Source organism: Poecilia latipinna, unplaced genomic scaffold, assembly GCF_001443285.1.
Source record: "Poecilia latipinna isolate Pla-1442-1.1 unplaced genomic scaffold, P_latipinna-1.0 Scaffold536, whole genome shotgun sequence".
NCBI lineage: Eukaryota > Metazoa > Chordata > Actinopteri > Cyprinodontiformes > Poeciliidae > Poecilia > Poecilia latipinna.
Window position 1 is genome coordinate 147,378 of NW_015113152.1, and position 14,385 is coordinate 161,762.

A 14,385-nucleotide genomic window follows, 5' to 3' on the forward strand; every position below is an offset into this window, starting at 1 on the left:
TTCTCATCGATATAAAACTATTAAAAATTCAATAAACTCTTACTCGGTTCTTTTTTTCAATGCTGTGTATGAAGGTTTAATGTATACTATGCATGCTAACAAGCATTAGCATGCACTTTCTCATAAAATTGTAGAAATTACGGTATTACATTAAGTGATTTCCTTACTGTGTTATATGTATTTATTCAGAAAGAAGAAAATTGATTAAACAATAATGAAACATTTGCAGATCAACAATTTACGGTTGTATTTGGCGACAGCTTCAAGTATGCTATGCATGCTAACTGAATAGCATGCATCTGGTTCTTGCAACGGACTAACCGATAAACCAAAAGATCCTGTTATTTTCAGACTATATTAAATTTTTTTGGAATGCTCAGAACGCAGTTAAATAGTTTTCCTTATAAATAGACAAAAGTTAAAGTATTTATGTTTTTATAAAAAGAAAGCTTCCTGCATGACACGCATGCTATCAGGAATTAGCATGCACTAACTTTTGTAATAAATACTATATCCAGAGATTTCTTTATTGCATTAAGTGCAGTTTTCTTCCATAGTCCTTGTAACCCAATATAGCAGTGGTTATTTGTAAATTTCAGAATACAACTGAGCTGTTTAAGCAATAATTACCTAAATTAAGTACTAATGTTTATGGGTTTAATCAAAATATTTTTTTTAAACAGGTGCTATGTTCAATGATTATGACCTACAAATTCTATGTTCTTTTTTGTGTAAATAACAATTTAAGTTTAAGTAGACACGAAAGCAGCTGAACTCACAAGCAGTATATTAAAATGACAACCCCAGTCCCCAGGGACTGCTAGCAAAATGAGCTAATACATTAAAACATTTACATTGGTCAAATTAAATGGAAACATTCACATTCAAATGTTCTCTTACAATCACTTCCAACACTTCTAGTTTCTTTGACACAAAACATTTGCAGTCTTGTTTGATTGGCACTTATAGACAAAGAATCCACTGTTAGATCATTACACACTTGTTAAAAGCAGAGAGACTTTTTATTTATGGGAAACCATTTAAAATGATAAGCCTAACTATGGTCTTTATGTACAATGTTGGATGTTTCATATAACATGGAAACAACATGTAAGCTTCCAGGACTACAAAGACATTTCTGATGCTTTGAGCCTCTAGCAAACCAAGTGAAAGTCATTATCAAAAATGAAAAAAAGGCATAAAACAGTGATAAGCTTTTCCAGGAGTGGCCTACCAAAGTTACTCCATTAGTGGATCAATCACAGACTCATCTAGGAGGTCTTGAAAGACTCCAGAACATAAAAATCACTTAAATAAGTGTTTGGGATTCAAGTTTGAGGAAGAAACTGGGTAAAAATGGCAACCATGAGAGAGCTCCAACACCAAGACCAAAAAACATCTTGATCTGGTCCCCTAGAAAAATACTCTGTGGACTGATGAGAGAAAAACTTTTTCTGGAATATATAAGTTTTAACATTTCTGGTGTAAAACTAGCAAGTCAAATTCTGATTGACTAAATAAATATATGTAAAATAAAATTGAGATAAATAATGATTAAAAAAATAAATGATCAATAAATAATAATTTAAAATAAGCTTTTTATACTCAATTGAGTTTTTATCACAAGTTTTCCTAAAGAAAGTCTTGCCTCACTTTCATTCAATAACTTTCGTCCGCGTTTTCCATCACCGCTGCATCTGTCAACAATGAGATATACGTGGTACGTAATGACGTCAGAGACCCGGAAGAAGATCGCATCGGTGCTGTCTCAAGAGCTCAGCTGATAGATCTTCACAACAACAAAAACCAGACATACAGAGCTTCTAGCACGGGCGCTGCTGGCATTTTACCGCTGGTTTAGACTTTATTTGTTTGTTTTTGTCGCAGTTGTGTCTCAGCGTCGCCATCATGAACGTGACGCTCGCGGTGAAGCAGTACATCTCCAAAATGATCGAGAACAGCGGGCCCGGGATGAAGGTTCTGCTCATGGACAAGGAGACGGTGAGAGCCTGCTGGCTGATGTGGTGATGATGCTGGCTGTTGGTACTGTGTGGACCTGCAGTATTACTGTGTAACTCTAGAGTCGTGGTGTTGCAGTGAAGCAACTAACTATATAGAATCGGTTCTGGTTCTGTGTGGTTGTCCTCTTGATCTTTTTATACAGAATTTGAACAAAATGCCACTTGAGGAGTTTTGGGTCAAACATATTTACAGACGACAAAGATGATTTTTATCTTAAATGTATTAATGCATTGCACAGTTTTGGCCTAATATCTTCTCTAAATATGTTTCTATTTTTTCAGCAAATTGCCTTTATTTGAGTCTGTATACCCGTATTAACAATTAATTGATGATAAAATTAACTGATTAATTCAGTAATCTGATTAGCCCTTGTTTGTCCACCTTGTTTATTCTGGCTGCATCAGAGTAAAACATGTTTGTGTTTCCAGACCAGCATAGTGAGTGTGGTTTACACCCAGTCTGAAATCCTGCAGAAGGAGGTTTACCTGTTCGAACGGATCGACTCTCAGAGCAGAGACAGCATGAAGCACCTGAAGGCCATCTGCTTCCTTCGTCCAACCAAGGTACGCAAACCGTTTCCACCAGTCTGAGCAAACGCTCTTTAAAGCTGCAGTATCTAACTTTTATAAATAATATGTTTTCTCTTTCTACCAAAAACTGGATGATAAAATTCTTCAATCTGGTGTTTTCGTCACCTCTATCCCTTTTTTCGAAGGATAATTTTGTTTACAGAGACTTCATAATTAATTTTATTTGTTGTTTTTATTTTTTTTTATATTTAAAGTGTCTTCCAGTTACAGTGTTAAATGTTCATTAGGAATTAAAGTTCATTGATCTTGAGAATTCATTTTTGCATTATATTATTTGAAAATGATCTCAAAACAACAATATTATCATTTATCACTGAGACAATTTATCATCCAGTAAAATTTGTTATTGTGACAGCGCAATATGAGACAGATGATCTGTGGCGCGCACACAGGCATGGTTGACAGCACTAAGACCCGCCTTCTGGCGCTGAATGGTTGTTTCTAGTTAGAACTGGGAACACCGGGAGAGGAGCTCATCTGTCTCATGTCATACTGTAAAGACAAAGTGACAGTTTCAACAAAAATGTAGAAAATAACAGCTGCATGCTCTAACATTAAATGAAAAAAGGGAGACTAACATTAGTTTTTGTTTTTGCTGCAGGAGAACGTGCAGCATCTAATCCAGGAGCTAAGAAGACCAAAGTACAGCGTTTACTTCATCTGTACGTCAGCCGATGGTTTTACTGAGACGCTTTAGGCTGAGTGAATCGCCTAATGTGATGTGACAAAGATGCTTGTTTTACTAGCTTGTTTTACTAGTTTCCTGTAAATCAAAGCTGCTGTTCCTTTAAGGTTTGTGGCTGTGTCTGTTTCAGACTTCAGTAATGTGATCAGTAAGAGTGAAATCAAAGCTCTGGCCGAGGCAGATGAACAGGAAGTGGTGGCTGAAGTCCAGGTGAGAGCTGAAACATTTTAGCTTTACTCTAATGTTTATAAACTTACATCTTACCCACAGACATAAAAGATGCTGCAGCTACAGACTATATGAGATTTTATAAATGGTCTGTCGAGTTTGTAGTTTGCTAAAAATATTTAAAAATGAAATCGTTTTTCAGAAATAAACAGTTTCTAGATTAATTCTGGACTGTAGCTGTCTTCAAAAATTGAGACAATTTAGTGTTTGGTTTCTTTTTTTCATAATCTCATAATATCTATATATTTGTGTGTGTGTGTGTGTGTGTGTGTGTGTGTGTGTATTTATATACACGCATCTGTATTTTTTATATAAATATATTGACGTATTTATATTTTTACACGGTATTGTTTTTTATTTTGTTGTATTTCATTTGTTTCTCTTTTGTCCCGTTTTCTGCCATGGCAGCTTAAGTTTCCTACTTCTTGATCAGATTACATATTTTTATTTTTGCACTATTTGACATGAACTCCTGAGTGGTTTTCCTGAGACGGTGTATAAGAAAAGGATTGTCTTTTCTTATCATATCTAATCTCACCATCTGTTTCACAGCAGCTCTCTTCCATTTATGTTTTTTTTTCTTGGTGCAAACTAAATTTTTTTTTAACATGTTCTCATGTGGAAAATTTGGTTATTTTATTTCTGTGTGCAAAACAGAATAAAGTAAAGACCTGAAATTGCTGTTTATGAGCAATAAAAACCAAATTACTGAGTGTGTGTTTGTGTTTTTCTGCAGGAGTTTTATGGAGATTTTATCGCTGTGAATCCTCACGTGTTTTCTCTCAACCTGCAGGGAGTTTCCCGGGTAAGAAAGATGGAAGCTCTTATATTTTATGTAAAAACACAAGTAAAAGCAAAACAAGGAGATACAATTTGTAAATTATTAGGTAAAACATAAACAATTTCAGTCAATTTATTGATCTGTTTTTTGTTTTGCAAGCGTGAGCAAATATTGCAAATACTGTTTTTATTTTTTGTTGGGATTGAAATCCGTGAACCGTTTAGTTCAAGTGATCAAACAGGAAAGACGCTTTTATTTTATCTGAAATGTTAGTTCTGGTTCAGATGGACAGCTGTCAGAACTCCTGTTGGATCACAGTTTGTGTCGATGTTGGTGTCTGACACTAAAGCTGGATCATTTAGTAATTAAAATTTTGGTCTTTGTGGGTTGATGTGAGCCAGTTAAGATGAACAAAGATGGATTTCTGAGAGTATAGATACTTTGGAGAATTTTTTAGGACGGATTAATTGTAATTAATCGGTATTTGAAATAATCGTCAGCTAATTTAGTCATCAGTTAATCATTAATTGAGGTATTCAGACTCAAGAAAGGCTATTTATTAAAAGAACAACATATTCAGAGCATTAGCAAAAACTGTAAAAAGGTTTTTTTAAGAAAATAAAAACCTTTTTCTGTAAATATGTTCTACCTAGGTCTCCTCGGGAGGCAGTTTTAGCTTCACCTGGTTTTAATTCTGTAAAAATAAAGTATTTTTTTAGCTGCAGATGGATCCTTCGCTACAAATGACCAAATGTTCACTATAGGAATGCTGTTACTACATTTCAGACAGTGAAATCTTTATTATTTTTATTTAAAATAGGAATTGAAATATTTGCATCTTTTAATGTATTTCTAATATACTGAAGGAATAAATGGTTGTAAGAAAAATCTTCAAAATGTGGCATTTATTTTATCCCAATGCTCTTCAGAACAGAATAATCTTCCCTGGAAGTTTTATACCTTATTAAATTGTTGGAAAGTGGGTCCATCCATTTATTTGAGTTGCTTTGGCATGTTTGTCATGTTTACGTTCGCCATCTTTGTTTCTCGACCAGAGACGCACCGATCAGGTTTTATCTGGCCGAAACCATTTCCCGGTAGGTGAGAGCTGCTGATTCTGACTTAAGAATGTTTTGATGAAAACGAACAAACTGCTGCTGCTAGCTCTTTGTTAGCAGCAGAGAGCTAGCAGCTAGTAGCTAGCTCTTTGCTAGCTCCCTGCTTGTAGCAGCAGTTTGAAGCAAACCTTCATCTGATTTTTATGAACCTCAGGAGAAAGGTCATGATAGTACCTGCTGGTGGTGGTTGATTCTTCTTGACAGTGAAAATGGTTCTAACATTTGATTTGTTTAACAAACTGGGTGAAATGGATCGGTTCTGATCGATGGGCTGTTGGTTGGTGTCGCTACAGTCCGGTTGGTTCACACGGCGTCTCTCTGAGAACCTGTTTGTGTTTCAGGGTCGGACCTGGGAACCCTCCATGTTGTCGCGCTGCACGCAGGGTTTGACCTCCGTCCTGCTCGCTCTGAAGAAATGCCCAATGATCCGCTACCAGCTGTCCTCTGACATGGCCAAACGCCTCGCAGAGAGCGTCAAGGTTCATTTAAAAGTTACATTTTAACTTGTTTTCCTCCTGTTCCAAGAAGTATTCAGCCCCTTGGATTGTTTTCCCTTTTCATTGATTATAAATCATTTATATATGATAAACAAAATTAGCATTTTCTGTCAAAAAAAGAAAAGAAAAAAAAAACACTCTAATGTGTTGAATTTATTTAGCACATTTTAAAACAACCACATTTGAACAAATTGCCCATTGAAAGTATGGAATTAGATTTTTTTCATATATACTTAAGTTTAGAAACGTACAGAAAATAGAAAATCTGGTATAAATATGTTTTAGTTTCCAGATTTATTTCCTTTTCATTCATCTAAAAGAACTAGTTTACAACCAAATAAAGAGCTTTTATGTTGATTTGGCTAAAAAATATGCACTTTACTTTTTAATTTTAATTTCATATTGACAACAGAGAACCAAAAGTTTCACACACAATCAGTGAAAAATAAAACAAAGGAATATTTTAGTTTTTTTTTTACTATATATCATCCAGTACAGGTTATTAACAAATACACAAGCAAGAAAATATGACACACTGCATAAACACAAAATCCTACCAAATATTTTTCGTCCAGTTTCTAGTGCAAATACCTTAGTGTACTTGAAACACAACAAAAGTAACTTACAAGTAACTTTTCAGTAAAATATAGGAGCTGGTTTTAAGTCAATAGCTCCTTAATATTGATACTGGCATATTATTTAACTTATAACATGAGAAAAATGTTTAGTTAAAAGTCAAATAGTTGCCAGTGGAACTAGAACTGGTTGCTAGGTGACGGGCTGGGTTGACTGTGGTTGCTAGGTGACGGGCTGGATTGACTGTGGTTGTTAGGTGAGGGGCTGGATTGACTGTGGTTGCTAGGTGACGGGCTGGGTTGGCTGTGGTTGCTAGGTGACGGCTTTAGTGCCCCTTGATTCTGAAATAAGTGAAGTAATCTGCCAGTATACCTTGTACTTTTTAAGCAATATTAAGCAATATTTAAATAAGCCCATTTTTTTGATTTCTCATGGAATTGGAAAAACATAGAAAATACACTCTGCTCTTTCTCTTTTTTATTGAAACTGTGAGCTTTAACGTATTTTGGATCATCAAATTTTGTTTGTCTGCTTTCAGCAAATCATCACGAAGGAATATGAGCTGTTTGACTTCAGGAAGACTGAAGTTCCTCCTCTGCTGCTGATCCTCGACCGCAGCGACGACGCCATCACACCGCTGCTTAACCAGGTGACCAGTCACACACATATGTTTCTAATAATAATTAGCTTTTATTTAATTATATTTAAGTTGTTTTTTTACTTGTCTCAAGAAACAGGGGTTTTTAATTTTAGACGATTTTTACTTATACTTTCTGAATCCCATCTTTGAAATTAAATGAAACCCATTTAACAAGTTTAATCCTTAATTATTAAATCTAAATAAAAATGTCTCTAAAAGCTGATTTTTTTTTTGGTATGATTCTGACATCATTTTGGAAAGTTTTTCTTCATTATGGGGTATTTTTGGTTTGGAAAGTAATCAAGATAGCAGTTAAGTATTTTTTAAATGTACATTTGGGTTTATTTTGAACTTGTAATTATTTATTTATTCAATTAAGGATCCTCTGTAGTTTCTGTCATAGTAGAGTTTCTTCTTCCTGGCATCCACACCACAAACATTATAATAAAATTATACTTTTACACATGTTACAAAAGAGAAACAAAATCAAAACATGAAATTCAAATCCACCGCCTCCACAATTTTAACATTTTAGAAACATTAAAAAAGGACAAAATGTGATACCTTGAAACACACAACAAAATTAAAACACAAAATTTCAACTGTGGCAAAGATAAATTAAAAACAATCCAACAATCTTCACTTAAAGTGTAAATTCCACCAATTCAATATTATTTTATGATTTATTATTGAATTTTTTAAGGTCCTTTTTAAAATTTACATGATTTTATTAACTCTTGTAGGCATAAATGTGTTGAATCGCCTTGTTACTTTGTGAAGATATGAACAGTGGGGATGAACTGTGCTGCTGGGATGTTTGTTTTTGTGTGAAATGTTCGCCCTGCTGACGAGACGCGGTCGGTGTCTCACAGTGGACGTACCAGGCGATGGTCCACGAGCTGCTGGGTCTGAACAACAACCGGATCGACCTGTCCAGAGTCCCGGGGATCAGCAAAGACCTGCGGGAAGTGGTGCTGTCCGCCGAGAACGACGAGTTTTACGCCAACGTGAGTCCTGAACAAAAACATGACGGCTTCCTGTTTACGCTCAGCTAATTCTGAGTTCTCACACCTACAAGCTGATTAAATTTAAATCTGGTTTACAAAACAAAAGTAACACAGTGCGACTAAAACTCTCACAGTGTCTGTTGTTTATCGTGTTGCTTTGGTTGTTTAAAGGCAACTTCTACGTCTCTATTGTCATTTAGGTTTCTCTTATACGATGGAGTATTAGGGCCAGGCTAAGAAAAAAAAAATAAGAGTAAAGTAATAATATTGTCACTTCCCTTTACATTCTCTGAGTTGGGAAGATATTTCTCCTGAGTCTCTGTCGGGTTTTAATGGTATAACTAACACTTCTAGTAGAGATCTTTATTATTAATCATCATGTAAAATATTCAAATAACTTTGTGTTCTGTTCCATATTTCTGTTTACAGAACTTGTACCTGAATTTCGGGGAAATCGGCACCAACATAAAGAACCTGATGGAAGATTTCCAGAAAAAGAAACCTAAAGGGCAACAGAAGCTGGAGTCCATTTCTGACATGAAGGTTGGGATTTATTGAGCTGAATTTATTGGGTTGATTTATTGAGTTGAAATAACTAAAATAAAAAAATTTAATCCAATGTTTGCCTTTTTTTATTGGGGATAATGTAGATGGAAAACAAACAAAAAAAAGATTACATTTCCACCAAAAAAATATATATTTCTGAGTTTCAAAAGTTGAACATTTTCAATTTTTCCAACTCAGAAATTTCTCAGTATTTTTTTTTTCTAGAAAATTTTTGAAATTAATCTCAAAATGTCTGACTTTTATCTAGCAAATTTTCAAAAAACTCCCAACCGGTTTTTGGCAACAAATTAATGTTTTTTGGTGTCTGGAAATTGAGCTGTTTCAAAAACATTTCGAATGTAACGCCACAAATCAGCACTCACTGCGCCGTTACCTAGCAACCCCAGCAGAGCCCAACCCGTTACCTAGCAACCGAAACCAGGCTCCTGTAAATTCAAAAATACTTTATTGATGCCAAAGATTTTTGATTTTTTTCATCCCTCCAGGCATTTGTGGACAACTACCCTCAGTTCAAGAAGATGTCGGGAACCGTGTCGAAGCACGTGACGGTGGTGGGGGAGCTTTCCCGGCTGGTGTCTGAGCGGCAGCTGATGGAGGTGTCAGAGGTGGAGCAGGAGCTGGCCTGTCAGAACGACCACTCGAACGCTCAGCAGGTAACGCTCTTCATCATCTCACCTCAGTCTCTAATCAGAAACCTAAAGAAGAGCAGAAGGTTAAATGCACAATTCACATTTGGAACATTTTGATCTCAACTGTTTCTGAAAACAACCCAAGCTGTTTAAAGTTTTTTAAAGATTTTTTTGACGATAACTTAATGTTTTTTGGTGTCTGGAAATAAGCCTGGTTGGAGTAGCTCTGTACTTTATTGAGATTTTTTTGCTGCTTTTGGACAACCGTTCCTCCTTGTTTTGGATTCGGTGTAGCTGTACTGATTTTTGCCAATTCTTTTTACACTTTGCTGTTTTTGTTATGATACCTAACCCTATTTAGTTTCCCTTTGAGATGAATAAAGTATTTTTGTATTGAACTTTAATGAAATTGTCACATTCCATGGGCACTGCGCCGTTACCTAGCAACCTCAGCTGAGCCCAACCTGTTACCTAGCAACCCAAACAGAGTTCCAGAATGTTGGGTCAGCTGGTTTTACCTCTGTATTTGCTGTACAAAGACTGCTGGAAAAGACAAATGTTTTGTTGTTGTTTTGCCATTCAGAAAACACTTTATGTATTCTTGTTGGTTGTGCAGGAGGATTTACTAATGCTTTTCTAAAACAGCTCATTCCAAAGGGAGCTCGAAATATAACTTATCAGTTTAAAGTCTTATTATCTAAGAATGATTGTGTGCAGAAGATGTAACGGACATGTTTTGTGTAGTCCATAGAAGCGTAGGTCACCTTTAAGACATCTTTTCTGTCAGAACGTTCGGCGGCTGCTGCAGAATCCTCGGGTTTCGGAGCTGGACGCCGTCCGTCTCGTCATGCTCTACGCTTTGAGGTATGAGCGCCACAGCAGCAGCATCCTCCCGTCGCTGATGGAGGAGCTGAGCAGGAAGGGAGTGTCTGAACGCTACCGCAGGGTAATCACAGCCTCTTGGTTTTATTTTCACGCAAGCATGTATTTACTAATTTTGGCCTGTGGATGGCAGATTGAAGCTTTACGATGTGCATTCCTGCTGCAGATGGTTCAGTCGGTTGTGGAGTACGGTGGGAAGAGAATCAGAGGAAGTGACCTCATCACACCAACGGATGCTGTCTCCATCACTAAACAGTTCTTCAAAGGACTAAAGGTAAAAAAACACATCTGATCTCAGTATTTATTTACATATTACTTACTTCATCAGATGAGCCTGAAGAAGCATGTAGCTTACTGCAGGGTTCAGAGAAAACACAGCATTTTATTGTGTGTTTTAATGTATTTCTCAGGGCGTAGAGAACGTGTATACACAGCATCAGCCTCTGCTGCACGACACTCTGGATCAGCTGATTAAAGGTCGACTCAAAGACAGTCAGTTCCCGTACCTGGGAGCCAGCAGCCTGAGAGACAGGTAACACACCTGGAAATCCTTACAGAAATGACTCTCACAGATAGAAATTCACATCTGAAATATTAAGAGTTTAGAGCAGGGGAATGAAAATAGACCTTCATAAAATACAGATATTTTTCTCCAGAAAGTCACGTTTTGAAAACATGTTTCAGGCCTCAGGACATTATGGTGTTCCTGATCGGTGGAGCGACGTATGAAGAAGCTTTGACTGTTTACAACCTGAATCGTAACACTCCTGGGGTTCGGATTGTGCTGGGAGGAAGCGCCATCCACAACACTAAGAGGTATCAGATGCTCATACTCTGATTTTTATCTTTTCATTAGTTAGATTCACTTCACTGTATGTAAAAAATAAAACAAAAGAGGACCCAAGGACTCATCCTTGTGGAACTCCATGTCTAAGTGTAGTTATAAAGAAGCATAAACAGACAATCTTTTGATTTTGCCATCCTGGATATATAGTTTATTGGACAAGGGCACTTTTGGAGGACATTTTGTTTCAGTTGTTTTAGCCAGAAGAAATGCCAAATATTTTCAGTCCTAAAAATGTCTGAATCTGAATCTTAGCTTTGATCATTTTACTATTATTACTTATATTTAACCATTCTTTGATCATCTCAGGTCCAGCAAATAAATCAACCAATTTTGACATATCTAGCAGCATTTACATATAAACAGATTTTTATTTCTATTTTGAGATGCAGTGGACACATAAATTACACATTCACATATATTCAGTTTAATTTCAGCTTCTTTTGCTTGTTTTTTTCTCCAGTTTCCTTGAAGAGGTGATGCTGGCGACGGGTCACAGCGGCGACAGAGCACAGGGAACTGGACGCCACTCCACCAGGCGATGAACACTAACACTGCTTCTGACTCTTGTATAATAAACTTCATCTCTCCCTCCGCTTGTTTATGTCTGTATTTAGAGGAGCTTCCAGAGATCTGTGAATTACCTGGATGTCTTTTTTAAATACCAACAGGTTTGTGTTAAACAAACACCCATTACTGGCAAATTAAGAGCTACTCAATCAGGAAAGATGAAGGATTTGGGAACAATTTTGTTTTCAGGTCTGTAACAGTACACTCAGGTCATGGCTGAAAATCCATCTCATTGTCAGAGTCTTGATTCAGCTCATTGAAAGTGAATAAAGTCATGAATAATAATATTGACTTTAATACATTTAATTTAAAATATATGACATGGGAAAAGAAAAGGATGCAAAGAGTCCTCTTAATTCTTGCTGCAGTCTAAGCTTTAAAAACCATAACCTTTAAAGGTTTGTGATACTGTTAGAAAACTAATAAACACAAAACAATAACTTTTATATTTGCGTTTGTTAATCCCTTGTACAGCAACATTCTCAGGAAAACAAAGGCTAACTACTGAACACACCGATTGTCTTTCTAAAGTGTTGCTACAGGAAAGGCAAATTTTCATGAGCCTCCAACTGCTACTTTTGTGACTTCATGTTGCTGTTAGCTGTGCTGCAATTCTAACACTGAGCTTGTAGCAGCAACAGCATGTAAAAAATCAGTTTCAGATTTATTTGTTTTGACTCTTTATTTCTAGGACCATTTTATGAGCATCTCAGCAATTTCCAACTGTGAAAACTTTAAAAATTTTATTTTTCTTATTTCTTGTAGGCACTAGCTTGACTGCTGTAACACCTTTTGAAAATTCAGTTTTATGTTTATTTTTTAATTTGCAACATGTTGTTGCGTGATGAAAGCTACAAATCTACAAATATCTAAAAAAATTTCCAATATACCAAACAGTCGCTCAGTTCATAAGTGCTACTTTGTTAGCTTCCTGTAGCAGATAGCTCAGTGCTAGCACTACATTACATATTAACAACATGTATTATTATTATTATTATTATTATGTGTCTTTTGTAGTAGTTCTGCTAGTTATAATATTTTTATTAGGATAACAACAATCCTACTATGTCTGAGGAAATGGCTTCTGAGAGCTTTGCAGTTAGCTAGCGGTGTTGCAGTGCTAATGCTAGCTTATTTGTAAAACGTAATAGATCATTAAGATTCCATTTAAAATATGCTATTTATTTCTGTCGTCTTCTTTAACAGCAGAACTTTTGCTAGACATATTTCTTTAAGGATCTTAATAGCCTAAGGAAAAACTGCTTATAAATTTCAGCTGTGAAAATGACACTTGCTTCCTGTAGAAACTAGTTCTGCTTTCATAACGTGTGAAGATTCAGTTTCATTTTCACGTGAAATATAAATACAATACATTTTTCTTTGTTTGTTCTGTAACAGAGTCAAAACTATGCAGCTATGAATTTTTGTAAACATATTAAGATTCCTAGAACACATGAGGCAATAGCTAGCTATAGTTTTAAACTCCTATTGTTTGTAGCTTCGTGTAGCGGATAGCTTTGCTTCCATGCTGCTAACCCAAGCTTATTCATAAACATGTTTATATTTCTATCTTCTTTGATCTACGACTGATAATATTTTATTAGTATCTAAACAGTGCTGCAACCTCTGATGAAATGCTTGCGGGTTTTCAAACTCTGCTACCTGCGCCGCTGTGCTAATGCTAGCTAGCATATCAAAAGTAATCGTGTCAACATTCTACCTACATCTGAATTATTTTTTTTAGCACCAAGATTAAAATAAAAATGTTTTCTCTAACCTCTTTTTTTCCCAGAGCAGAGGCTTTTGTCACTGAAGTAACTCAAGCACACGCTCTGCAATTTGTGTCTTAGCTGCCAGGACTTGACATTGTGTACTGTGACAGACCAGAAAACTGAGATGATCTTCAAATTTAATTAGGATATAATCCACTGATATAGTCTTATAAATATTTTCAAAGCAGTGGTTATATAATTAGGGTTCTTGGAGCTTTCTGTCCTTGATTTAAAGTGCAGTTTTTCATCTGTTTGGTTTAAAGGAAATTTTTTTTGCTTCTGTCATGCAGTGATTCTCTTGTTACATCCTTAAACTTTCCAGTGTTTTCCTTTACATGTTTCTGACTGAATGTGAATTTGAAAGGATTAAAAATAAAAAACAGAGTTGAAACTGTGTTTGGAATCTGAATCTGTACCAGAAATGAATTGAAATGTATTTTTGTATTTGTTTAACTCTTAATTTGGTTTTAAAGTTGGATCAGGTATATTGCAACAGAAAACTCTTTGTTGCTTTCACCACATTTTAAATATTTATTACTATTAATCATTAGTACAAATCTATGTGATTGAGGTATTATGCAAAACAAGTTTATTTGTCTTCTCTGCTGTAAAGGATTTTGTTTTTCTAAAATAATGTTTGTGTGGACTGATCTTCCTGTTAATAAGCAACGTAAGTTTACTTTGAATAGTATAGAAAACCACTCCAAAAGATTCAAAAACAAAAATATTGATCTATTCACATATTTACCATGCAATGTACAAAAGGTGAACACTGGAGTCTAGATAAGAAGTACTAAAGTTCAAGAATCCACCGGGAAATGACTGAAAGGAGGTCAAAGGTGAAGGGACTGAGTGAAAATTAAGCAACTGAATTAAATGGATGAAATGTGAAACAAAGAAAGTAAAGATTTCCTGTCAGTTTAGATGCAATAATTACATAAAAAATAATAAAAATAAGATTCAAAATTTAAAATATT

At 35.6% G+C, this 14,385-nt stretch overlaps 1 protein-coding gene across 2 annotated transcripts; it reads left to right on the forward strand.

The window, feature by feature from the left end:
- The first annotated feature begins 1,738 nt into the window (after positions 1-1,738).
- vps45 (vacuolar protein sorting 45 homolog) lies at positions 1,739-13,799 on the forward strand. Of its 2 annotated transcripts, XM_015041038.1 has the most exons (16): positions 1,739-2,001; positions 2,451-2,585; positions 3,214-3,274; positions 3,428-3,507; positions 4,262-4,330; positions 5,362-5,403; positions 5,766-5,903; positions 7,036-7,146; positions 8,010-8,144; positions 8,574-8,687; positions 9,197-9,364; positions 10,128-10,286; positions 10,389-10,496; positions 10,633-10,754; positions 10,907-11,038; positions 11,530-13,799. In XM_015041038.1, exons 1-16 carry the CDS (start codon positions 1,909-1,911, stop codon positions 11,609-11,611), a joined length of 1,749 nt encoding a protein of 582 aa, XP_014896524.1. In that variant the 5' UTR covers positions 1,739-1,908; the 3' UTR covers positions 11,612-13,799. The 2 variants fall into 2 exon arrangements, with proteins under 2 accessions (XP_014896524.1, XP_014896525.1); XM_015041039.1 differs by lacking the exon at positions 5,362-5,403.
- The last annotated feature ends 586 nt before the right edge of the window (positions 13,800-14,385 follow it).

Coding starts and splice junctions, on each gene's coding strand:
- vps45 (XM_015041038.1), top strand. CDS start 1,909: ATGAACGTGACGCTCGCGGTGAAGCAGTACATCTCCAAAATGATCGAG. Junction 9,365..10,127: donor ACCACTCGAACGCTCAGCAG/GTAACGCTCTTC, acceptor CTTTTCTGTCAG/AACGTTCGGCGGCTGCTGCA. Junction 10,497..10,632: donor AGTTCTTCAAAGGACTAAAG/GTAAAAAAACAC, acceptor TGTATTTCTCAG/GGCGTAGAGAACGTGTATAC.